Source organism: Hyperolius riggenbachi, chromosome 3, assembly GCF_040937935.1.
Source record: "Hyperolius riggenbachi isolate aHypRig1 chromosome 3, aHypRig1.pri, whole genome shotgun sequence".
NCBI classification, from domain to species: Eukaryota; Metazoa; Chordata; class Amphibia; order Anura; family Hyperoliidae; genus Hyperolius; species Hyperolius riggenbachi.
Window position 1 is genome coordinate 144096799 of NC_090648.1, and position 27838 is coordinate 144124636.

At 43.7% G+C, this 27838-nt stretch overlaps 1 protein-coding gene across 2 annotated transcripts; it reads left to right on the forward strand.

The window, feature by feature from the left end:
- Window positions 1–1448: 1448 nt before the first annotated feature.
- On the forward strand, window positions 1449–18912 carry C3H15orf61 (chromosome 3 C15orf61 homolog). 2 transcript variants are annotated; one of them, XM_068272441.1, is made up of 3 exons: window positions 1449–1509; window positions 17047–17385; window positions 17866–18912. In XM_068272441.1, the coding sequence occupies exons 2-3, from the start codon at window positions 17049–17051 to the stop codon at window positions 17991–17993; spliced, it is 465 nt and encodes a 154-aa protein (XP_068128542.1). In that variant the 5' UTR covers window positions 1449–1509; window positions 17047–17048; the 3' UTR covers window positions 17994–18912. The 2 variants fall into 2 exon arrangements, with proteins under 2 accessions (XP_068128542.1, XP_068128543.1); XM_068272442.1 differs by lacking the exon at window positions 1449–1509 and adding an exon at window positions 1522–1595.
- The last annotated feature ends 8926 nt before the right edge of the window (window positions 18913–27838 follow it).

Genomic DNA, 27838 nt, shown 5'->3' on the forward strand with positions numbered 1-27838 from the left:
TGTGGGGAACCACAAATGTTCATTTATAACTGAGTTATTGCAAATTTCCTTCTGTTTTAAAGAGACTCTGTAACATCAAAAACGTCCCCTGGGGGGTACTCACCTCGGGTGGGGGAAGCCTCAGGATCCTAATGAGGCTTCCCACGCCGTCCTTTGTCCCACGGAGGTCTCGCTGCAGCCCTCCGAACAGCCGGCGACAGGCCCGACTGTTCAATTCAATATTTACCTTTGCAGGCTCCAGCGGGGGCGCTGTGGCTGCTTTCGCTCCGAAGGAGGCGGAAATACCCGATCTCAGTCGGGTCCACTCTACTGCGCAGGCGCCGGAGACTTGCGCCTGCGCAGTAGAGCGGACCCGACGGCGATCGGGTATTTCCGCCTCCTTCGGAGCCGACAGCCGCCAGAGCGCCTGCGCAGGAGCCAGGAAGGTAAATATTACATCACCGCTGTACGGAGGGCTACAGCGAGACCCCCGAGAGACGGCAGACGGCGTGGGAAGCCTCATTAGGATCCTGAGGCTTCCCCCATCCGAGGTGAGTACCCCCCAGGGGACGTTTTGTCGTTACAGATTCTCTTTAAGAAGGCAATTACACCAAGCTTTGCTTTTTTAGTAAGAGGGCTTTTTGGTCCCTTTTATCCCCCTACACACTCCTAGTAGTTTGGGTCACCCTGAGCTGCTTGGTTACTCTCATGTCAGAAAAGGCACGGTAAATGTAATATAGCAAATATGTGTATTTTCTATGTGCAGCATACATGAAGCAGTGCTGTATGTGTGTGCTTGAGCTCTTATTACCTGTCATAGTGGAAAATCACTGTTTGTATGCCTGCACCAATAAATAAAAAACGCTCCAGGGTGAGCTCCCATAACAGCCAGCTATGTGACCTCTCTCCTAAATTGTGTAAATGCTGCTCTGATCCCCCATGTCCAAGCCGGAGAGACAGACTGAATGGACTGTCATGCAAGTGATTGAAGTGAAGATCACAGCAAGAGGAGGAGGGGTGTACAGAGAGAGAAGAAGAAGGGCAAGTGGAAAGGCAGCAGCGGCGGGGGAAGTGGTCACAAGTTAGGAAAAGTTTACGGAAGAAGTTGCTACTAATGTAACCACAGAGGAAGAAAAAAACTTAGTGCAGAACAGGAAACAGAAGAGTAAACAGAGAAGGCTGTGCGTGCCAGAAAACGCTGCGGGAATTGCTCAAAATATTAACTGTAGCACAGCAAAAACTGATAACATCCTTCCTCCATTGCGCTGCTTATGCGTCATTAACTACGGGAGCTGCACACGCGCAGTCTGAAAAGTAGCTATTTCTGACAGACGTGGTTGTCAACCAAGCTTTAGGGACAGCCTATTCAACTGCGCATGGGGCTGTGCGTGGTATCTCCGGCTACTTCTCTATTGGTTTATCTACTTGTTGTATGTAGAGAGAACCAATAGCAATGAAGATTAGCTGAACACAGCAGAAGGTGAAAATAAGAGGGCGGGGTCTGAGGGAACGTGGCTGAGCAAATTACAGGTGAGCGGACGAAATGAAAGCAGTGAGCTGAGCTTCCAGCTTAGCTGTGCAGAACTTGGTCAGGGAAAAGCCGGGTAGCTGGAGGGGTTAGTACCTAGAGAGAATAGATCCTCTGCTGTGGGTGTTCACCACGCTCTCTGCAGAGAAACAGTACATTCTAGTTCTGCACTCCTTGACATGTTTTGCATCTTCCATTGCTGATGATTGGTTGTTGTCACCGTGTTTGTTGACCAGGGGTGCAGAGGTAGCCAATGCATCGGGGCCCAGAAGGGCCCTCCCTCAACTGCAGTATTAGCGCTCTATTGGTCCTGTGCTGGTAATAATCACTTCTATAGATACTTTGAATAGTAGTGATCACTAACAAACTGTTCCCCATCCCCTTCTTGCTCCACCGACACTGTAGTTGCCATTGGCAGGTTTGGGTGCGAAGTATCAATTGTTATGTATAGAGTGATTGGGGGGCTCCAAACTTGCATCGGGGCCTACAGCTCATTAGGTACACTACTGCTGTTGACAATACAATCACTGATGATGATTTTGGGGGACCGTTTAGGAATGAATGCTGCACAGGCATGCTGTCAAAGAGCTTGCTCTGTTCTAAGAAGAAGCAGAATTAAAAGCAAGAGGAACAAAAATATGAAGGAAAAAAAAGCAATAGTGTTTGTTATGATCAGAGCTCTCCCGTGGGTGCAACTCTCACTATCAGTGCTTCCGACATGGTAGTGAGTTGCAGCCACGGCCGTATGCAGGCGGCAGCTCTGAGCATAATCACAGTGTGCCTCTTTAAGGTGGGCACTAACGGTCCAATTTCTAGCGAAAAATCATTTGAGCGATCAGATAATTCTGATCGAGAGAAAAATCGTTCACTACACCATTAACAAAACAATCTTTGTTTCCTATCTATCACAACCAACAAGAAAATCCAAATTTTGGTTTGAAGAAAATCCAATCAGACAACTATTTCTATAATCGTTCATCATCGATTGTGCCCATCAACTGAGATTATTTACAACCTATCCGATCAGAATTTCTGACCGCTCAAATGATTTTTCGCTAGAAGTTGGGCTGTTAGTGGCCACCTTAACAGCTCAGCCTTTTTAGGAGATACAGAAATGAAAAAAACAAGAAACAAATAGATATTAATGGGCGCACTGCAGGGGGAGGGAGGGGGAAGTAGAAAGTGAAATCTACAGAACTTCAAAGGCATTAACCCCCTTGGCAGTATGAAAAATACCGCCAGGGGGCAGCGCAGCAGTTTTAAAAAAAAAAATTTTTTAAATCATGTAGCGAGCCCAGGGCTAGCTACATGATAGCCGCTGCTCAGCGGCACCCCCCCCCCCCCCCCCGCCCGCTTCGATCGCCTTCGGCGATCTCCGATCAGGAAATCCCGTTCAAAGAACGGGATTTCCTGGAGGGCTTCCCCCGTCGCCATGGCGTCACCGACGTCAGCGACGTCGGGACGTCATTGGGACTCCGGATCCAACCCTCGGCGCTGCCTGGCACTGATTGGCCAGGCAGCGCACGGGGTCTGGGGGGGGGGGGGCACGCGCCGCACCGGATAGTGGCGATCGGGCGTGCGGCGGCAGCGATCGGGGTGCTGGCGCAGCTAGCAAAGTGCTAGCTGCGTCCAGCAAAAAAAAATTATTTAAATCGGCCCAGCAGGGCCTGAGCGGCACCCTCCGGCGGCTTACCCCGTGTCACACACGGGGTTACCGCTAAGGAGGTTAATGGCAAGAGGCTGGGTGAACATTTCCCAACAGGACAGGGAGGGGAGTAGAGTGAAACCCTATGAGGATCTTCTAGAGACTACATCTCCCTGCATGCTTTGCTGTTCCCTGCACATGCTCAGTACAACGCAAGATAACAGCAGTCAGGGAGGCAGCATGTGAAGTGCAAAGGAGATGATGTGGGCTGTGTGTCTCTAGGCTAACCAGTTATATTTCCAGCCTGCAGTTTTGCAGTTCCTAAGGGAAGTACTCCGTGCCCTGGTGAGTCCAGCTTCACCCTTATAATCTTACTTTGTCTAGTGTGAATTCTGCCATGTGGGAATATACTCCAGTCAGCAACAGTCATTTGACAGTCCAAACTCCAGGGTGTGGAAGATCTGTCTTTGGCAATGTCCCTGGTTTTCGGTAGGATATGTATCAAGAAGAGGCTGGCCACTGGGGGGGGGGGGGGGGGGCACTGTGAGGGGCACTGACAATTAGCAGAGATGTGGGTGCACATCTGACTATGGGGAGTGGGGCCGTCTCACACTGGGGCCTACCTAGCTATTTATACTGTGTATGGGATGACTCATACTGGGGCTGCATCTGGCCATTTATACTGTAGAGGGGCTATACTGGGGAGGTGGGGTGATACTGGGGAGGGGGCTTATATGCAGGTCATCCACATTTTGACGTTTTCTGAGGGAAAAGTGGGTACCTCGGCTTACAGGTAGTCCTCGACTTACGAACACCCGACTTATGAACGACCCGCCGATACAAACAGCATGGATTCTGTGTTTCCATGGGAACAAGAAAAAAAAACAATTTTTTTCAAATTGGTCTTGTAGTTTTTGAGAAAATCGATTTTAAAAAAATCTAAGAAAAAATTGCTTTTTAACTTGTGTAAGCAGGTGCAGAGGTGACACAGAGGGGGGACACTGGAGGCACAGGGGAGGTACAGGGGACAGAGATGGCACAGTGTTCCGACTTAAGAACAGATTCAGGTTAAGAACGAACCTACAGTCCCTAACTCGTTTGTTAACCGGGGACTACCTGTATATGGGGGTCGGCTTATGTGCGAGTATATATGGGTAACTTTTTTATTTTTCCATTTCAGGTATGAAAGCTTAGAAACTATAATACTTTTAATTGACTGTGTGCTTCACTGTAAACAACCTAAAGCTTGCATAATTTGTGGAGCGACTTTTTTATTCTGTTGCGTTGCGTTTGTTGCTGCCACTGTGAACGTTGCCTAAGGGAGGTCCATAAATGGTATGGACATTCGGGCTAAAATCTTCAAGCATTCATTACATTAGGTGGGCTGTTCCCTAGTTCTCTGTGTATAGGCAATACTCCATCTTCTATCACTGCTGCTGTTCAAAGTGCTTTTGGTGATAGCGCAGCCCTTGCCACCGCATTACATGCATCCATCTTCACACAGCACACAGCAATTTTACCAGTACTTACGCCAGTTACTTAATGTGTCTTGCGTAAATAGCGCAACTCGAGTTACCTAGATAGTGTGCACATTTCTAGTCTGTTTATCCTCTCCCTATCCACAGGCACCTTCCCCTCAGATTTCAAGCAGGCCACTGTATTACCCCTGCTCAAGAAACCCTCCCTCGACCCCTTGCTATCTTCCAACTACCGCCCTATCTCCCTCCTCCCCTTTGCCTCAAACCTCCTTGAGCGTCTGGTTCACAAACGCCTGACCCAGTACCTCAATGCCAACTCACTGCTAGACCCACTGCAATCTGGATTTCGGCCTGCCCACTCAACCGAAACAGCTCTCACCAAAGTGGTCAATGACCTTGCCTTAGCTAACGCTGAAGGCAAATACTCCATTCTCCTCCTTCTTGACCTTTCAGCAGCTTTTGACACAGTGGACCATCCCCTACTCTTCCAGTCCCTACAGTCCATGGGCATTCAGGACCTCGCCCTGGCCCAGCTCTCATCCTACCTCTCCAACCACTCCTTGACGACATCCTTCAATGACTCCTCATCTACCCCCAACCACCTCTTGGTGGAAGTCCCCCAAGGCTCAGTCCTTGGCCTCCTACTGTTCCCCTTATACACATCCTCCATTGGCAAGGTTATCTCCTCCATGGGTTTTAACTATCATCTGTATGCAGATGAAACCCAGATCAACCTCCACACCCCTGACCTATCCACCACTTCAAGGTCTACTCCTGCCTATCAGCCATCTACTCCTGGATGTCTGCTAGGTTCCTGAAACTAAATCTGGACAAAACATAATTTATGATCTTCCCACCCTGGCCATCCCTGAACCTCTCAGATGTGCATGTCACTGTTAACACTACCATTTGCCCTACTTCTCAAGCCCGCTGTCTGGGTGTCACCCTGGACTCCGCATTTTCCTTCACTCCCCACATCCAAAACCTCACAAAGTCCTGCAACTTCTACCTTCATAACATCTGCAAGATCCACCCTTTCCTGACCCCTGCCACCACCCTACTCCTCATTCATGCCTTCATAATTTCCCGCCTTGACTACTGCAATGCCCTCCTGTCTTGTCTCCCTATCACCCGAATTGCCCTGCTGCAGTCCATCATGAATGCAGCAGCCAGAATTATCCACTCCTCCCATCGCTCCACCACAACGGCTCCCCTCTGTGAATCTTTCCACTGGCTTCCTATCCAGTCCAGAATCAGATTCAAGCTACTGTGTCTGACTTACTAATCTGTCCACAAAACCTGTCCAACCTACATTTCCGATCTTACTCAGAGGTACACACCTAGCCGCTCACTCCACTCCAATGAACTTCGCCTGACCGGCCCTGCATCATCCAGTCCCATGCACGCCTCCAGGACCTCTCAAGAGCTGCTCCAACACTATGGAACTTTCTACCTTCACCCATTAGAGCAGCCCCCTCCTTCTTCAACATCTTCAAGAAGGCCCTCAAAACTCACCTTTTCACTTTAGCCGACCACCCCCTCACTAGTGCTCTAAACCCACAGCTGAACTCAGGTCCCCTACCTTTTATGTCCCTACCTCTCCCTGTAGATTGTAAGCCTTTGGGCAGGATCCTCCTCCTTTTGTGTCCTACCTGATCATGCACCTCCATTACTGTGCACCAATGCTATGCCTTTGAGTGAACTCAATTTGCCCAATCCCCATGCTCCCATCCAGTGACTTACTAAGCATTACCTTGTACTCATACTGTGCTGCGTAATCTGGTTTTTCTTGTATTCATGTATTGTTGTATTGCTGTATGTGACACCTAAGTATTGTCTGTAACCTTAACTAATGTCCAGTGCTGCGCAATATGTTGGCGCTTTATAAATACAATAAATTAATAAATAATGTCCGTTACGAAAGTAGCATATAGTATAGTACACTAGCAACATGCATGTTACCTAAGCAACAAAACCAAAAACCATCAGCACCAACAATAGTATTTGAAACTCAATTACATTTATTAGTGCAGAACAAACACAACTTGTGCACCGACAGACGGATGTTTCGGGCTATGTCCTTCTTCAAGCTGCATATAGGACTATATGGACTATATAGGACTATAGGACTTTAAATGTTAGCGTAGAAGTCCAGAAAGCCTTGCTGCTGTTTCTTAGTGTGATTTCTAGGACTCGCTGAGCTGTGCAGCCAGAGCTTGATAATTAATCAGCTCCCTGTTTATTTACTGCACTAAAAATGGCAGGTGCTGCTATTTATTAATCATAGGCAGACATAAACAAGGCTGGCTTCACCTCTGTAATTAATAGAGCAGGCTCCTTCTCTTTTGTGTGCTAATAAAGAGAAGTGGAGACTGTTAGCAACTTTCATGTTGTAACACCGCCAGTTAATGAGCAGCAAAGGATTCTTCATATTTTATTTCCCTAACTCAGAGCTGTTTACCATGTTATTGATATGCTGCTCGCTTAAAACTAAAGCAACTTTCTGCTTTATCATCTATGTGGGGATTTTACACCCACATGAAGGGACAGGAAATATAGAAAGAATATTTAGTGATTGCATTTTAGTCCACACCATACTGTTCAATAGAGAGAATCAGTGAGGTGCTAATAATTTGGAAAAATTAATGTGCAAATATTATGCTTCTTTGACTTGAACCAATCAAATTCGGTAGCTGATAAATTTTGACTGGACCAAGAACAAACAGAATAAACACATTTACATAAAAAAATCCACAAAATTTGCATAAAGTCAGTATTAACATCCCATTGCCCATCTCTGCTGGTCAGTGACAGCGAATCAGGTCATTTCAGCGCCTGGCACTGTGCGCCAAGGTGTGCAGCCATTGTGTTGTGCTACGCGCCCCGCGCAAGGGTAATTCTGAATCCGGTGATCACCAGACCCCTAATTGCATCTCCCTCCAAGTTGCTACAACTTAGAGGGGAAATGGTATTTAACCACTTCAGGACCACAGGCTTACAACCCCCTAGTGACCAGGCCATTTTTCACAATACAGGGCTGTGCAGCTTGGTCAGGTTGCTGCACAGCACTACAACTTAGCACACAACTGAATCTTGCCTCCATTTATTGTCCTTAATAGGACACTCTGTAGGAGGTCTTTGATCGCTGCTGCTATCTTTGTTGTTTTTTTTTATTAAAAAAGGGAGGCTTTTCCCTCCTTTCTCCTTCCCCCTCCCCTGTGCCATCTCGGCACTCATCCCCACCTCTTATAGGCATCAGTCTATGAGAGCACATGCATTAGGAGCCGCTCTGAGGGACAGCCGAGTGCCCCTCGTACATCGTTGCAGGAGATTGCAGCGCTGTACAGATGTAAACAAAAGGGATTTCTTTCCCCATTTGGCTCTGAACAGTCTGCCAGCTGCGATCGCGGCAAGCAGACAGATGAACCGGCAGGGGACGATTGTGCATACGTGCCACGCATCCCTTGCTAAACTGAAGTTCCAGGACTTAACGCCAATCGGCATTCGGCAGTCCTGGGGCTACCGCCGCAGTCCTATTGGTGTGACACAGTCGTCAGGTAGTTAACGCCACCGGGGATTTTAACGGCAGCAGGGAGAGCTGTCATTCGGCCCACCCTGCACCCAGCTTACCAGCTGCCGAATTAAACGTACGCTGTGACAAACTGATTGGATGGATCAGTTTTTACACGGATCCGTTTTTTATCCTGCAGTGTGAATTGGCATTTAAATTGAGCTGTGCTAAAAATGTGTGAGGACTTCACTATAGCAAAGGATTGTAAAGTTGTGTTCGCCAACAAAAATAAATGACAGTGGCCTCAATTCACGGAGCTTTATCAAACACTTTATCAAACATTTGATAATTTACCTCATGGGTAAAATCTAATTTTAAACTCACTAAGGTGTTATATATTTATTGATCATTTCATCGATAAAACATTTGATAAATATATAACACCTTAGTGATTTCAAAATGAGATTTTACCCATGAGGTAAATTATCAAACGTTTGATAAAATGTTTGATAAAGCTCCGTGAATTGAGGCCAGTGTGTGGCCCACAATTGCATATGAGAATTGAATAACTTCATCTCAGCTGTAAGTGATAACAGCATAGCTCGCCTGCCAAATGCATTTACGGTATTTGTATGTATTTTCAATACTAAAAAATTTAAAAAAATGTTTTAGAATAAAATAAAAATAGTATACAAAAGATAAAAGTGCACAAAGGTTGATGATAAATATACAGATCAGATGAAAGAAGTACTGTATACAAATAAAGAAAAGAACAATAGATGGAGATGGAGATAAAAAAAATGTTTTACCGTACTTCAATTTCAATATGTTTTAGCCTTTACTTCATAGAAGCCTTAATATAAATAGGTAGAGGGGAAACTTGCATGGGCAGCACGGTGGCATAGTGGTTAGTGGTTAGCGCTCTCGCCTTGCAGCGTTGGGTCCCCAGTTCGAATCCCAGCCAGATCAACATCTGCAAGGAGTTTGTATGTTCTCCCCGTGTCTGTGTGGGTTTCCTCCGGGCACTCCAGTTTCCTCTCACATCCCAAGAACTTACAGATAAGTTAATTGGCTTCCCCCTAAAATTGGTCCTAGACTATGATACATGCACTACATGATACATACATTGACATAGTAGGGACTAGATTGTGAGCCCCTCTAATGCTGGGAATACACGGGTTGATTCTGGCATTCGATTCTGCGCCCAATCTTTTGCCCGCTCGATTCTCCTATCTTCTGGCTCGTTTCAATTCACGTCAATGAGAAATTGAGCGGCAAAACGATCGAATGGTGATCGGACATGTCGGAAATTATCTATCGAGCCATCTTAATGGCCCGAAATCGACCCAGCATAAGGGTAAGTTAGTGACAAGACAATATACTCTGTATAGTGATGCGTAATATGTCAGCGCTATATAAATACTTAAATAAATAAATGGGTGTACTGTTTTACCCATTCATATTAGTGGAACCATATGCTGCTCCAAAAGTGGGATAGTTTGTGCTTTTTAGCTCTTCACTGCCACTAGTCTAGTACTTCGGTGATCATGGCAGCACTGAGGTCACAATACTCAGCCCCTCACCTCAGTCAATCACAATCACCTTTGCAAATCGAAACTGTCAGTGAGAAACTCCTCACAAAGACAGTTAACAAAGACATATAACAACCATCTTCACCATTAACATCTATAGTGGAGAGCTGTGGATTTCAGCAGTGCTGATTCACTACTTGAACTTATCATGGTGTACCAGCCTTTTCAGTTTTGGAGAAGCATAGAGGCAAAAGTAACCCGTTAGGATTTGGAGCAAGGGACAATTCATTGCTACATACAGGAAATGTCATCTTCAGAATTTGCAGAAAGACGCTACATTTTGGAATGCTGAGATAACACTTTTCGCTCATCAGTTAGCTATTTAAAACATGGTCGACATTAGATGAAGCGTAAGGAAGGTTCATGTTTGCTTTAAAGGACATCCTGTAATCCCAGCAGTGTGAATAGAGAACTTGCTGTTTTGACAGCTTTGTCAGCACTACTCAGCACTGCGGTGCCTTGGTGCTGAATATCTAGGCAGAGTAGAGCATGGCATAACATTGACCTAGAAGTATATTCATTTTTTTCTCATTTATTACGCAAACATGTTTTTTTTTTTTTTTTCTTTTTTTGCAAAGCTTTTCAGACAGCATGACCGATGGCCAGTTGCATACACTATGGTCAGTGTGAAGTCAGTTAACTAGTTTTTTGATGTTGTGGTTAGAGATGGTTATTAGAATGCAAATAATTCAGTTGATGCAGGATTATGCAAATTGTGTATGCAAATTTATGCAGCTTGAAAACTGACAAAACCGATTCCACTTTGCAGGATTCAGTTGCTCTGTTTTCAAGCTGCATGAAATGTGCGTATTTAATTTGCATAATCTTGCATCTGCTCGACATGATTTGCATTTTAGTTGTAGTAAATAAACCTTAACAACCATGGGGAGAACCTTATTATTTAGTATTTGAGCAGCGCTGTACAGAGTTAATGGTCTTGTCCCTTAACTGTCCCTCAGAGGGGCTCACAATCTAATCCCTGCCATAGTCATATGTGCATCATCGTTTAGGTAGTCTAACAGGTAAGCTATAGTGGAGGTGAAGCCCTAGATCACCAGGGAACCCATATAGGGGAGAGAGGAGGAAAGCATTAGACACCAGGGAACTGTATAGGGGATGGAGGGGGACCATTAGGCACTAGAGAACTGTATAGGTGAAGGAGGGGGCCTGGTAGATACCAGGGAACTGTATAGGGGAGGGAGGGGTCCACCAGACACCAGGGAACTGTATAGGGGAGGCAGGGGGGCCAATAGACACCAGGAAACTGAATAAGAGAGGGAGGGGCCACTAGACACCAGGGAGCTGTATAGGGGAGGGAGGAGGCCACTAGACACCAGGGAGCTGTGTAGGAGTAGGAGGGGGGCCAACTGTACACCAGGGAGCTGTGTAGGGGAGGGGGCCACTAGACACCAGGGAACCCTATATGGGAGGGAGGGGGCCACTATACACCAGGGAACTGTATAGGGGAGAGAGCGGAGGCCATTAGACATCAAGGAACTTTATAAGAGAGGGGGGTAGCCATTAGCCATTGACATTGGTCAGCAACTTGGTCCCAGAGTTCAGTTTCAGCCTACTTTGTATTTGAATTTGACACATCTGATGTAGATAGAGTCGGCCTAGAAGAGTCCACCAACTTTAAAATATTCACATTTTGTTGCTTGGCAGCCTGAAATGAAGGTCTGCACAAAACACAATTTTATTCCTGCTTTATTTTCCTACTGCAACCTAAAAGCTATACAGTAGTAACAAATTCAGGGAGAAACTGTAAAACAAAAAAAACCCAACAGGTGAATAAAGTATATAGCTTACATAGTGTAAAACAGTTATGAGGGCTTAAAAAACATACGGTAAATACTTATGGTGTGGATGAAATGTAATGCTGGTAGTTGCACATGGCAGTCTGTTTTTGTTTTTGAAAAGGAACACAGAACCCCTTCAAAGCAAACCTGAATGTAAAATGGTAAAGTCCATTAGCCCAGAGTACAGTGATCATCTGGTAAATACAGCTTCTCTACAGACCTATGACTAGGATTCCATTTCTGTAAAATTCATAGTGCTGATGTGTATGCCGAGTCCTATGACCATACTTGGGCTGGGTCTGTGATTGGTCACTTGGGCAGTGGATATGGTAATGGATGACCCCTAATAAAGTACTCTGTAGAATGGAGTGTACTATTAGAGTCATTTAGCATTTTTAAATTTAGGTTTGCTTTAAAGTAGCAGCGCAGTGGCACAGTGGTTAGCGCTCTCGCCTTGCAGCACTGGGTCCTTGGCTCTAATCCCAACCAGGTCAACATCTGTAAGAAGTTTGTATGTTCTCTCCGTGTCTGTGTGGGTTTCCGCTGGGCACTCTGGTTTCCTCATACATCCCAAAAACATACAGATAAGTTAATTGGCTTCCCCCTAAATTGGCCCTAGACTATACCTACACGATACATACACAGACATATGACTATGGTAGGGATTTGATTGTGAGCCCTTCTGAGGGACAGTTAGTGACAAGACAATATACTCTGTACAGTGATGTGTAATATGTCAGCGATATATAAATATTTAAAATAAATAATAAGTGATCCTGGCTGCTGATTCCGAAGCATTTCTGGTTTATGCAAGTTGCTGTTCAGGATTCTGCTGTGTGGGAAGTTCCAATATATATCTGTGAACTGCAATGAATCAATTAAGGTGGCCACACACGATACAATAAAATTATCCGATTGTACAGCAATTCGATAAAAACGATTGTATCTCCCGAAAAAAAATTGAAAGCTTTTTTTTCATTCTACTGAAAAATCCGATCGCATTTCCCTTTTTTTTTTTTAATTTATATCGATCCGGAATGACAGATATTTCTCTTCAATTTCATAGTTACATAGTTATTTTGGTTGAAAAAAGACATACGTCCATCGAGTTCAACCAGTATAACAGCCTGCTTCCTCACATATCCCTGTTGATCCAGAGGAAGGCGAAAAAACCCTTACAAGGCATGGTCCAATTAGCCCCTAAAGGGAAAAATTCCTTCCCGACTCCAGATGGCAATCAGATAAAATCCCTGGATCAACATCATTAGGCATTACCTAGTAATTGTAGCCATGGATGTCTTTCAACGCAAGGAAAGCATCTAAGCCCCCTTTAAATGCAGGTATAGAGTTTGCCATAACGATTTCCTGTGGCAATGCATTCCACATCTTAATCACTCTTACTGTAAAGAACCCTTTCCTAAATAAATGGCTAAAACGTTTTTCCTCCATGCGCAGATCATGTCCTCTAGTCCTTTGAGAAGGCCTTGGGACAAAAAGCTCATCCGCCAAGCTATTATATTGCCCTCTGATGTATTTATACATGTTAATTAGATCCCCTCTAAGGCGTCTTTTCTCTAGACTAAATAAACCCAGTTTATCTAACCTTTCTTGGTAAGCGAGACCTTCCATCCCACGTATCAATTTTGTTGCTCGTCTCTGCACCTGCTCTAAAACTGCAATATCTTTTTTGTAATGTGGTGCCCAGAACTGAATTCCATATTCCAGATGTGGCCTTACTAGAGAGTTAAACAGGGGCAATATTATGCTAGCAACTCGAGTTTTTATTTCCCTTTTAATGCATCCCAAAATTTTGTTAGCTTTAGCTGCAGCTGCTTGGCATTGAGTACGATTATTTAACTTGTTGTCGATGAGTACTCCTAAGTCCTTCTCCAAGTTTGATGTCCCCAACTGTATCCCATTGATTTTGTATGGTGCTAGACCACTAGTACGTCCAAAATTTTTCAACATTGAATTTCATCTGCCATGTATGTGCCCATATAGCCATCCTATCCAGATCCTGTTGCAATATGACACTATCTTCCTGAGAGTTGATGATTCTGCACAATTTTGTATCATCTGCCAAAATAGCAACATTGCTCACTACTGCATCTACTAGGTCATTAATAAATAAATTGAAGAGCACTGGACCCAGAACAGACCCCTGTGGTACCCCACTGCTAACAGTCTCCCATTTTGAGTACGATCCATTGACCACAACTCTTTGTTTTCTGTCCATTAGCCAGTTCCCTATCCATGCACACAGACTCTTCCCCAGTCCTTGCATCCTCAACTTTTGCACCAGACTTTTGTGGGGAACGGCGTCAAAGGCCTTTGCAAAGTCCAAGTATATCACATCTACAGCATTCCCAATATCCATATTAGCATTCACTACCTCATAAAAGCTGAGCATGTTAGTCAAACAGGACCTGTCTTTAGTAAACCCATATTGATGCTGAGAAATAAGATTATTTTCTAGTATGAAGTCATGTATAGTATCTCTTAGTAACCCCTCAAATAGTTTGCATACAACTGATGTTAAGCTTACAGGTCTATAATTTCCTGGATCTGATTTTTTTGCCCTTCTTAAATAATGGGAAAACGGGGGCTGTACGCCAATCCACTGGGACTCTACCAGTTGAAAGAGAGTCACAAAAGATAAGATAAAGAGGTTTATCTATAACTGAACTTAATTCCCTTAGGACCCGAGGATGCATGCCATCCGGGCCAGGTGCCTTGTCTATTTTTAATTTATTTAGTCTTGCCTTCACTTCTTCCTGCGTTAAGTATTTAATATTACAGTTAGAAGATTGAGACTCTTCTGCCTCTGTAATTTTCAACAGTGCTGTTTCTTTGTGTACTTGTAAAACTTTTTTGGGTTAGATTTGATATCCCTAGCGATTTGGTTATCAGCTTCAATCTTTGCCTGCCTAATTTCTTTTTTACAATTTTTATTGCACTCCTTATAATTGCTTAGTGCAGCTTAGTGCATTTCTACTAAAGATTGTATGGTGTGTGTTGGATTGTCAATTTATTAATATACACACACTAGCAATTTACTCAAGAGTTTCCAATCATTTTTATCATAATTGGGAAGAAATTGATCATAGGTGTGTGGTACATTGGTCATATTTTTGAAATGTTACAATCAGTCAGAAAAATGGATTGCAATTCTTAAATTGAACAGATATTTAAAAAAATTGTATGGTGTGTGGCCACCTTTACAGTGAGCTTCTATTCAACATACAACTTGATATGCAGCTCAGGTGAAGAAAATGTCCATGTTTCCTTGTGGGTCCTTTTACATCTACCCTGTTTTCCCGAAAATAGCAAGATAGCGACCTAGCAAGATTTTTGAGGCTGCTTGAACTGTAACTCCTACTCCAAAAATAAGCCCTATTTACAGTTCATAAAAAAGTAAATTTACACAGTATCCAGGCAGCTATGGTATAGATGTAAGAAAAGTCAAATCAAATAGCAATAGAATGCAGCAGCATAGATAGACCCTTCACCAAGGAAAGAAGACATTCCCAAAGGAATCACACACAAAAGACCCCCCCAAGACCCAAAACAATAAGGGATGGCAAGTACCGGGCTCTTGGTAAATGTAGATTGTTGTAGATGGCATTCATGGCTTGGAGGGTTATGATGATGTCCCAGAATGTGATGACATGACTACACTTCAATAAATGTTGATTTTATTTTTTGTTCAAGAAAAAACATAGTTTGTTTTTTATGGAAAAATAAGACGTCCCCTGAAAAATGCTCCTAACAAATATTTTAAAAAGAAAATTAACATAAGACCCTGTCTTATTTTCAAGGAAACATGGTATGAATTTTAACTTTTAAAGTTTTTCACAAAGCACTGCTGCATGCAACGCATACAAATGTGCATGAAAACACATGGCAACTGAAAGAGAAGCGTAAAATGTTTATGTTTTTATGCATCTTCTGTGTAAATCAGCCCTTTACTGCTGCACTGGATGCTGAAGAGCCGTACCCAGTTCTCAGCAGTGTGTTGGGACTTGCTGCGCAGCAGAAGGAAACCTGTCCAGACTGTATAGGTGACAAATCTCAAGAGAGTTTGTGGAACTAAGAGCATTACACTTACCTTCACTCCATCCATGCGGAAAACATACCTGGAGTTCTCTAAAGGGGCTTTACATTTTAATGAAGCATGCCCCTGCTTAATGTTCCTTCAAATAGCAAGTAAAATCTACTTAGATTTGTTGAGAGCAGCAGCGGATTTCATTGTTTTATCTTCCTGCTCTTTAGCACATCATGTTTCTACTCACATCATTGTATTTTTTATTTGTTAAATTCCATTTAAGAAATGTCACTCTTGTAAACCAAAGTGAGTAATGTGTGATGTAATTTGGCCTATTTTCATGTATTAGATGTCTAACTACTGGCTTACCACTTTGCAAATGTACTATAGGTGGGTGAACTGTACTTTAAAGAAGAACTTTACCCAAGTATTTAAAGAGACACTGAAGCGAGAAAAAAATATATGATATAGTGAATTGGTTGTGTACTATGAATAATTACTAGAAGATTAGCAGCAAAGAAAATATTCTCATATTTTTATTTTCCGGTATAAAGTGTTTTTTCTAACATTGCATCATTCTATATGTGCAGATTACACAACACTCTGCATTCAAAATGATTATTTCAGAGCAGTCTGTGAACTAATGACCTCTCCTCTGGCAGAGAAAGAGTAAATAGTTCAGGAACAGTTGAAATAATAAAAGTCAGAAAACAGCCCTCTCCACGACTTTGAAAGTCGGAGAGCTTAATGGCTTGTTTGCATAGAGATAACAACTGGAGTTTCTTAACTCTTCCTGACTGGAAACAATTAGACTGATGTATCTGATCTTAATGTTTTATTTCTTAGCTGTACTACACATACAAATCATAATATCATCATTTTTTTTTTCGCTTCAGTGTCTCTTTAACTTCACCCCAATCAGCAGTTGATACCTCCCTTTCCCACAAGAAATCTCCCACAGTGTGATGTCATGACCATGGTCCAGACAGTTTGCTGTCTCTAAATCTCGTTGCATTGTGGGAAATAACTTTTTTTCTAATTGCCAAGCAAGCGATATCTTCCTCTGTGCATAGAACTTTCAGAAACAAACATTCTGCACAGATCACTTGGCAGAACTAAAGATGTCAACACTAGTGATAAATTTCAGAATCAGGGAGAGGAAAGATTGTCGAATGGGCAAACACTGAGTAAATAATCTATAAATTAATATTGTAAACAATAAGCAATTGAAATAATGATGTCATTTTCACTACAGTTCCTTTTTAAGACCATTTGTAAAAATAAACTGTTTACATGCACAAGTCTGCATGCATATCATTTATAAAACTGGATAATCTGTCTTTTGCCTCCAGCTAGTTTTGTACTGTGGTTTAGCTTGATTGGTGTGTTCAGTATGTGTTTTAGCTTAGATCCGTGTGAGCCATTGTTGAACTGTGCTGTTTCTGTCTCATTCTCTCTTTCTATCTCAGTAATGTTATTGGCGAAGAAGGCCCATGAAGCCTTACTGCGTGTCCTCCTCTTCCCGGTACGCTCCTTCAGAAGGCCCCGCCCCAAGGCCTCAGAGGTCCTGAGCCAACACCTGCTGCAGCGGAACCTGCCGCACTGGACCTCTTTCTGTGTGAAGTACAGCACCGTGGTCAATGACCAGTTTGCTTTATCTAACTTCAACTGGGAAGTGAAAGGCACAAATTACCACATCCTCCGAACTGGCTGCTTCCCTTTCATTAAGTATCACTGCTCCCGAGCTGCCCCCCAGGACCTGCATGTCTTCAACCACTTCTTTACCACTCTGAAAGCAATAAATCTAGGTAAGTGATGGAGAGATGCTGTAATTACACCCCACACACTCCATCCTGCCTCCCACCCAAGGCTTATTAAATATTTAGCTTTATAAAGGCCATCAATTGTCTTTTCAAACAGAATATGCGGAGCGTGGCTTCCTGTGGCTGCTTATCCATATGGCTGGGATTAATTACTTTGCTTTATTATTGCAGCTTATTAAAATCTCCCTTGCTGCTGTTGGTTAGAACAGCCCATTATGTTAGCGGGTTATTATGGGTTTCATATTAATCGCATTATTATCTCTCTGGCTGCCTTTCATTAGTAAAGCTGCAGAGATGCTTGTAACATAAATAAATAAAATAAAGTTATTTCTTCTCTTCATCGCTAGCACAATAATGGGGGAACCACTGATGGTGGAATGTAAATGCAAAGCGGTGTAAGAGGAGCTGAGGAAACTGCTCTTGCCCAAGGGATTCTCTCTGATTGGTTCTCTGTCCACTTGACAGGAATCCCCACTCTCATGTATGGCCTGGGATCCTGGCTGTTTGCTCGTGTCACAGAGACTGTCCATACCAGCTGCGGGCCAGTGACGGTTTACTTTCTGATCAAGGAGGATGAAGACGCTATGTTCTGATGACCCAAAAACTTGTCCCATTTCTCAGCGTTTTGCCTTTTCACAGAAGTTTTCTCTTAAAGGGACCTAATGCGTTTTGTTACAATTTGACTCTTGCTTTTTCATTTATTTATGAGGCATCCTGTTGTGTACACAGACTTAGCAGACAAGGCCTGGCTACAAAAATGTCAAGTTTAATTATGTTTAAGGTGAAAAAAGAATAAAAACATTGTGTGGGGTTTATATCTGTCTGTGCTTCTGTTTGGAAAATTCCCTTACTTCATTCCCTGTACCTGTAGCTTTGTGAAATGAATATGTAAGACATAAGGTTGGGGTCGTATGCAAATACCAAAATGCTGACATTTTGAGATTTTAACTGTTGAGACTTGGTGGCTTTTTGAGCAGTTATGCAGGAGTGGGGAAGGTGCAGATCTGTCAGGTTTGGCACTTAATATACTTTCTTTGTAATAGTTTAGTCAACCACTGACTGGGGCTGGGCCGCAGCTACAGCACATGTAGCGGGAAAGACGATTATACTGATGGGACAATTAAAAAGAACGCAAAGTGAAACTTGGGTAAGAAAACGCATACTTCCTCAAGTGGTGAGGAAAACGCATACTTCCTTACCGCTTGAGGTGGGAGGCGTGGCCACTTTAAATTTTCAGCCGCATTCTGTCTCCTCCCCTCCTGTACTGACAGGCCAGTTAGCGAGCAGCCGAACGGAGGGAAACTAACGTTATCGCTGGGCACGTGCAGACACATGGTGGGTGGGAGGTGCGTGATGGTGCCCCAAGACTGGGAGGTCTGAATCAGCTGGAGAGGAGCAGCAGGAACACAGCCATCAATATCTTTGTGGCCACTATTGTTGTTTTATGTTTTTTGTTTTTTTTAATATGTTGTACAGATTTGATGGTTAATAAAAATACGAATTTTTGCGTAATGTTGAGCAAGGAATCTTTTTTTGTTTGTTTGTTTTAACAGGTATACTCTCATGTTACATTGAAGTAGTAAGATTGGCCAATAAAGATTAGATTATGGGGGCTGGAAGAAGCCCCAGTAATGCCTAAAACCACATGAGTTTTTTAAGGTATTTTGAAAAATCATGAAAATCGTGATGACCTGTACACAATGGTGCAATGTAATTTTTTTTTTTTTCATGAAAGCTTTGCGATATTATATTGTAGCGCAACGCAGCCAGTGTGTACAGGGCCTAATTCTTGTTGTTGCAGTCTAGGTGTGCTTTAAGTAGTGCGTGCATTTTTTTTTTCTTTTACAAGTTATAGTGAAAGACAGGCAGGCAGTGATTCTGTAATGACAGTAGACTAAAAAAATGACTTAAAGAGAGTCTGAAGCCATAATAAAAATGGCTTTTTTGCTTATATATAGCAGGAGCATGTGTGCCCCTGCTAAAACGCCGCTATCCCGCGGCTGAACGAGGGTCCTTTCCCCTCCAAATCCCCCCCTGCAAAATCACGACCAACTTGGTCGTAGATTTTGCTACCCCTGTGCGCTTCCGTATGAGGCAAGGCTATGAGCTGCAGCCCTGCCTCACACGCGTCTATCAGCCGCGGATCTCCGCCTCTCCCCCGCCCCTCTCAGTGAAGGAAGACTGAGAGGGGCGGGGGAGAGGCGGAGATCCGCCACTGATAGACGCGTGTGAGGCAGGGCTGCAGCTCATAGCCCCGCCTCACATGGAAGCGCTTCCCGGGCAGCACATGGGGGATTTGGAGGGGAAAGGACCCTCGTTTAGCCGCGGGATAGCGGCGTTTTAGCAGGGGCACACATGCCCCTGCTATATATAAGCAAAAAAGCCATTTTAATTATGGCTTCAGACTCTCTTTAAGTAAATTCTATGCTTACTTCTAATTTGTTTTTCAAGTTTTAAGGGAACCAGAGATGACCGTTATACACACAAAATATATATATGTTACGGCCAGAACCCGTAGTGTGGCCACTTCTAGTTCTGGCCGGCCACTTCGGGTTCTGGCCGGCCAATGTGCGAAGTGGCCGCAGCGCAGCGGCCAATGTTAGAAATGGCATGTTACGCCGTCTCGCTGTGGCCAAATTGATGACAACTTGCATAATTTAATGAAATATAGCCGGCGGCAATGTAATAGATGAAGCCGCCGGCTTTCGCACTGCCTCTCTCCTACCCCGCCTCCCTCCTCTCCCCGCCTCCCATACAATAAGTAGCAGCCGGGGACATGCAGCCGGAGAGTCGTTCGTCGCAGCAGAGCGGGGAGGCTGCAGACATTGCTTCTGCCAGCACCCGCTCTGCAGGAACGGCAGGATTCCCCTGCCGCAACGAACGACTCTCGGGACACGCGTGTCCCCGCCGGCTGCTACTTATTGTATGGGAGGCAGGGGGGGGGGGCGATCAGGGAGAGGAGAGAGGCAGTGCGAAAGCCGGCGGCTTCATCTATTACATTGCCGCCGGCTATATTTCATTAAATTAAGCAACTTGTCATCAATTTGGCTGCAGCGAGACGGCGTAACATTCCATTTCTAACATTGGCCGCTGCGCTGCAGCCACTTCGCACATTGGCCGGCCAGAACTAGAAGTGGCCACACTTCGGGTTCTGGCCGTAACATATACATCAATAGCTTTTCATGAGGAAATTATTTTACCACTATTTTCGCCGCTCTGGTGTGCCTTAGTACATTTATTTTTACATTTTTCCCCCGGGATAAATCAAAGATGGCCGCCGGCTCATACCCTTCTTCTTCCGGGTCATGAGCAGCTGTAAATGTTAATCTCTAGGCTTGCTGCGCTTCTGTGCTGCTCAGCGCACAAGCCTAGTGTGGAGGACGCAGGCGCAGTGTTGAGAGACCTAATGCGCATGTGCGGCCACGCTGAGGAGCGCCGGTGACGTCATCCTCCCACTGCCGACTAGCCCGACCTAGATTTTCCCAGACCTGAGCTGGAAGGTGAGTCGGCAGGCTCAGCAGCGGCGGCAGCACGCAGGAATCAGCAGGGCAGTCGGCAGACTCAGCAGCGGCGGCAGCACGGGGTAATAAACAGGGCAGTCGGCAGACTCAGCAGCGGCGGCAGCACGGAGGAATCAGCAGGCATTACTAGGCAGCAGCAAACCACTCCCTTCTCATCACAGCCCTCCTCTGATTCTGTGTATACAAAGCAGGAATGCAGAGCCAGGAGGGGGAGGGCTTGAAATTACTGCACAGCAGACGGACTCAGCTAATCTGATTCCAGGTAAAACTTAAGGTCCGGCGTGTGTACGCACTGTCGGCGGACTGATACGGCTGTTTCTGTTCCGGCGTATGTACGGACCTTTAGACTGAAGGCTCAATTGGGATTCTTATCACACAGACTAATTGGACAGAGAGGAATGAAACTAAAAGCAGGGTAGGTGTTTACTGTCATGTTCCCTCTGATATTTAGGATAAAATACATGAGGGTGCTTCGTCTCTGGTTCTCTTTAAAGGGAACCAGAGAGGAACAAGGAGTGAAAAAATGCAAAGATTTTATACATACCTGGGGCTTCTTCCAGCCCCATAAGCCTGAATCGCTCCCACGCCGCCGTCCTCAGCATCCTGGATCCGCCGGTACCGGGCCCTTCACTTCCGGCGGACGCGGCCAATTGTCCGCATCACAGGGGCTCCCTCCATACATGTACGCATGCAGCTGCGCAGTAGGCAGCCACATGCGTATCTGTATGGAGAGAGCACCCTGTGATGCTGAGAATTGCCCGCGGCCGACTGGCCGACTTGTGGCAATGACGGGACCCGGTGGCGGCGGATCCAGGCAGCGGAGGACGGCGGCGTGGGAGCGATTCAGGCTTATGGGGCTGGAGGAAGACCCAGGTATGTATAGTTTATCCTCTCTGGTTCCCTTTAAAGCCACTTTAAATAGAATCAACAATTACCGTAATACTTCCCTAAGCTAACCTCTACATTTAATAAAACAAGAAATAAAGGAATACATTTTTCTTAGGCATCCATATAATATTTATTACATATTTTCACACAAAGTGGAGGGGAACCTACTGGAATTTGCAGTGCTAGTTTATTTTAAAGATTTAGTTCCACTTTAAATGTACAAAGTAGGTTAATGTATGATATCTTTTAAATCACATCAAAAACTTGCACTAAAATCTACCCATATGTTGCCAGCGTTGCGCTGAAGGTGGGATGTAATCATTTCCGTTAGGAAGTGAAGTACTAAGTGACACTTTTCCCACGTGTAACATGCTAGTCCTATTAATCTCACAAAGTTAAAATGAGGGAAGCCCAGATTTGTTACCTTTCTGCATAGACTCCAATAAAGAAAATTGTTCATATGAGCTAACTACTCAAATCCAGCAGCTGGTTTATGTAGTATTAATATATATACTAGTATTCGTATCACCATGCATTCACAAATACAAGATTTTTCACATGCCTCACCTCTCCTCTGGAATCTCCTCCCAATACACATCTGTAACTCTCCAACCTTGGAAATCTTTAAGCTCTCCCTCATATCTCACTTTTTCCGACAAGCATATGCTCTAACTTACAAGTCAGGTCGTTTCAGCACCCGCTCAGTGCTGCGCAGTGCATGATTTGGTTGTCACCAGAGACCATAATGTTAATTACAGCTATAGCAGTGCAGGGAGAATTTTAGTAAAATCACTGGAATGCGAGTGCTGTAGTACTGATAATTAAAAGAACGTTAGCAGCAAAGAAAATAGTCTCATGTTTTAATTTTTAGATATATAGTTTGTTTTTATAACATTTCATAATTCTGTAATATTTGCAATAACAAGCCACACTCTATTTTGAACTATAACACGAGCAGAGCTAATGACCCTTTCAACTTCCCAGGACTAAACATGTTATCTAAATCTGTCTCTGGCTGTTTCTTTGATGTATAAATGCTCCAGAAAGCAGCGACCAAATTGGTGGTGGAGCTCAGATAAGCTCTTTTGCAATGGATAACAACTGAAGTTTCTTAACTCTTCCTGTACTAGAAACAATATCCGTGCTGCTAATGTTCTATTTCTTAGCTGTACTACACATACAATTCATTATATCATAAGTTTATTTTCACTTCAGATTACCTTTAACCACTTCGCATCCAGACCTTGTTTTCAACTTATTGACCAGAGCAGTTTTGACAGTTTAGCTATGTCCCTATTTAATCAGAAATAACTTTATCCCTACTTATGACACAGAAATGAAATATATATTGTTTTTTTCAAGACAAACTAGGCTTTCATTGTATGCCGTTTTTTCCCTCAAACAATTTTGTTTTCTATGAATTTTAATGGGAAAACAAAAAAAAAATAGAAAAAACATGTATTTCTCAGTTTTACCAATTCCAGTTTAAAAATAAAAAGTGCTACTGTCGATAAAAAACACACATTTTGTTTGGCTATTGTTACTGCTTATCACAAAACTTCAATTATGTTCCTGTCACAATTTATGGTGAAGATATTTGATTCTGAAATAGTGCTACAAAGTGTGTTTTTCACTATGAAATGAGAAAATAAAGTACTTTTAATAGTAAAAATCAATCTCATTAGCTCAGGAAACGTATATTCCCATTCACCAATTAGTGCTGCATCAGATAGTGCAAGAAATGTGCACAGGAGCAAGCCCAATCCTGCACAGCACTGCTTCTGCTACAAGACGTATATCTACTGACCTGTGGCTTAGATGAAGTCACAGAGGACGTATATCTACTGACCTGTGGACGAAGTGGTTAATAAGGCCCAGTGCACACCAAAAACCTCTAGCAGATCTGCAAAACGCTAGAGGTTTTTGAAGCAGGTTTCAAAGCAATTCTAGGCATATTTAGAGACGTTTTGTAAACATGCCTAGTGTTTTTTGGAGCATTTTTGTGTAGCAGATTACAAATATTGTTACAGTAAAGCTGTTACTGAACAACTTCTGTAACAAAAATGCCTGGAAAACTGCTCTGATCTAGCGTTTTTCAGAGCAGTTTGAGCTTTTCCTATACTTTAACATTGAGGCAGAAATGCCTCAGAAATCTAAAAAATGTTGCAATCCCCGAGTTTGCGTTTGTAAAAAAAAAAATGAACCGCTTTGGTGTGCACCAGCCCTAACTTCAGTTCCAAAGCATGGTGCTTAGGGGTAATATTTGATTCCTCTCTCTCTCTTATTCCTCACATTCACTCCCTAACCATCTCCTGTCATCTCCAACTCAAACACATCCCACATCTGACCTTTTCTCACTCAGGACACAACTAAAATGTTAATGCATGTGCTTATAATGTCTTGTCTGGACTATTGTAACATAGTACTTTGTGGGCTAACAACTAACAGACTGGCACCACTCCAATCCGTACTGAACTTGGCTGCTCATCTCATCATCTTTCTTCTCACTCTTCCTCTGCTGCTCCTCTCTGTCAAGCTCTTCATTGGCTACCAATTAACCAAAGGATCCATTTCAATCTCTTAACCCTAACCTACAAAGCTCTCGAAAATCTCTCTCCCCTGTACATCTCCTCACTGGTTTCCAGATACCAACCCAATTGCAATCTCAGATCTGCACATGACCTTCTTTTGTCCTCCTCTAGAATCACCTTCTCGCATTTATGTAAATGCAAGATTTCCCACGTGCTTCACCCCTCCTCTGGAATGTCCTTCCACAACACATCCATCATGCTCTAACCTTTGATATCTTTAAATGTTCCCTCAAAACTCACTTTTTTAGACAAGCATATGCTCTGCCTTAGGTTTGTCCTAATGCCAAGTTGCACTCCTACTAGATATCTTAAAAATACACTACCTCTATACATGTCTATTGTATACTCCCTACTGATCCCCGCCCATTCCTTTAGCAAGGGCAAGGCTCTCTCACTCTTTTGTGTTGTTGAATTTATTATACATTTTATTCATCATGTTACTTCTGTCACTATAATTACCAATTCTGTATTTTGCACCAATTCTGTATTTTGTATATTGGTGTATTATACAAAATGATTATTATTGTATTATTATGCACCCCATGTTTGTTTCTTACTTTGTACAACGTCACGGAATATGTTGGTGATTTATAAATCAATAATAATAATAATAATAATATACTACCCCCAACCTCTTGTTTTGTCCCTATTCCTTTAGATTGTAAGCTCGCTGGGCAGGATTCTCTCACCCTTTTGCACCTTGGAATTTGCTATACATTTTGTTCATCACGTTACATTGGTCACTGTAATTACTATGATGTCTACCATTTCTGTATTATTTACCAACATCTATATTTTGTGTTTACCAATGCCTGTATTGCTATGTACCCTATGTTTGACTCTTACTCTGAACTGCGCCACGGAATATGTTGGTGCTTTATAAAGCAATAACAATACTATTCATTCTCGGGAGAAAAGTTTTCCTTACATAGAAGAAACTTTTATACATCAGGGCCTTAAGTCTTGCCTTCAAGCAGGCCGTAAAGGTTTTACCTTCCGCAGGAAACAATCTAATAAAATGGTTTTTAATTACCAGAGCGAATGCAGCCTCTTACAAAGTCCACTCCCCGAGCCTCCAGCAGGGCCGCTTTGATTTCAGATAATATGTATTGCTGACTATGCGCACCTGATTTCCAATAAATACAAATAACGAGGGCCCATGTCCGAGCGGCGGCACAACAACGTCCTCTGAGAACGCCTCTGACAAACTGCCTCATCGATCCGGCTGCTGAGAGCTGCAAGCTGCATTAAACAGGCGTTTGATTTCTTGCCTAACACTGTCACTGTGTAACAATTAGGCAAATGTAATATTTTCTTGTATTACATGGAAATCAATGCACCTTTTGCTCCTGCAGAGTTGATCATGGGGAGAGATGAGCTGTCGAGGGTCAGAGGTCAATGGGACGATATCATTTCTCAGCATGGATAAACTGTTCTTCCATCTGTCACTGTAGACTCATTCACAGTTCTTCACCGAGCAGCCTGCATGCTGAAACTTACAGGAGAATACATTATTCACCTGCAAGTGTCTGGCACAGGTTCTGGAGGTGTAGGTTAGAAGGATAATCCCTGCTATAGAGCCATTGAAAGGTTTTGTTCATGAATACCAGCAAAACACCCAGAGCCATTATCAGCAGCCCTTACCCATACCATCAGCCAATGATACTAGATTGAAGCCTTATAGCCTCAGCCAGTAAAGGATGAGTTAATGGTTTCCGCCTCTGACTGTAACTGAAGCTGCAGGACCTAGATCAGATCTCTGCCACCTTTCAACGCTCTCTATCTCTGCGTCTCATATCATCACACCACTAGGGTCAGACAGATAAAATATCCCTGCAATAAGTTTCTGGCTGCTGACAGATTGGGCTTTCTCAGGGCAGATAAGGTTGGATGACTGCACTGCGGAAAAGTGGAATCTATAAGTGATAATGGAATCAAAGGCAAATCACTGGCCTTATTATCTCTGATTTCTAAAAACAGCAGCACTCTGATCCTCAAGTGTGGAGAGGCATCTTCTGGTTTTGCTGTACCTCTATACATACTCCTCTACTGCACCACCTGCTGGAGAACGTGAGATTCTCAGAAATCTCCTGTTCAGTTAGCTAGAAAGGCTTCCAGTGAAGAGACAAACTTAATGATTATTATTTAGTATTGATGTGGTGCTGATATCTTCTGCAGTGCTTTTACAGAGTAAATAATTATGTCGCTAACTATCCCTCAGAGGGGCTCACAATCTAATCTCTTCCATAGTCATATGACTATGATAGTCTAGCTCAGTGACTGTCATAGTCAACGGGTTGATTCAGTAAATTGCGGTAATATTCCTGTGCACTGACAGCTTAAGGCAGTATTACCTTTATTTCCATCCACGTTATTAGTGCGACATGTGGTAATCGAGTAGTGCGACCATTGGTCTGGGGTGCAGAGGTTTGCCCCTTAGGCCCCCAAGCCACAGTATTAGCTCTTTATTGGTCCTGTGCTGGTAATAATCACTTGTATAGATGCTTTGGATAGTAGTAATCATTATCACACTGCTTCCCATCCCCCTCTTGCACCTCTGACACTGTGATTGTCCTTGGCAGGTTTTGGTGTGCCATATCATTTGTTATGTATAGCATGCTTGGGGGGGCCCAATGTGAAACTCGCATCAGGGCCCATAGCTCCTGAGCTACGCCACTGGCTACAGTAATGCGCAGTACTAATGACCATTACCATAGCAACAGTTGCGCTACTCGAGTTCTGCAGGTAGTGCTAATAGCGTAACTCGTGGTACTTGCAAATGGAAATAAAGTTAATACTGCCGTGTGCTGTTTGTACAGTATTACTGCGATTTAGTGAATGAACCCCCCAGTACCCAAACTGTAACTCAAATCCCACTTATTTATCGCAAAGTGTTAACATGGCAATTTTAGGCCTCTTTCATACAAGCGCAGTTCAGCCTCCCAGCTGCCAGCCATATTGCCTTTTGCTACAATTACATGCAACCAAACGGCACGCTTTGTAACTCCATGGCAGAAAACTGTGACATGTTGTGTCTGAGTGATGCCGCCTCTTCACCACCAGTACCGAGCACCAGTAAGTGCGTGAATTCACCGCCTTCAGCCTAAATAGAATACTATCCCAGTAGGGATAGGTAGCCAGATGCCCCACTTTGCCCCACCCCTTCCCCCACAGTATAAGTAGCCAGATGATTTCCCCCCGGTATAGGTAGCAAGATGAACCCCCCACCACCACCTTCCCCCCGTATGAGTTGGCAGATAACCACCTCCTGATACTCCCTCCCAGTCTATACTAGGCAGATGCCCCCAGTATAAGCCAGATGACCTCTCCAGTAGAGGTGGCCAGATAACTCCCCTCCCCCCCGAACAGGTAGCTACATGTCCCCCCGCCCACATTGTTGGAGTAAATCATAATGTCTGGTAAAAACCCACACAGACA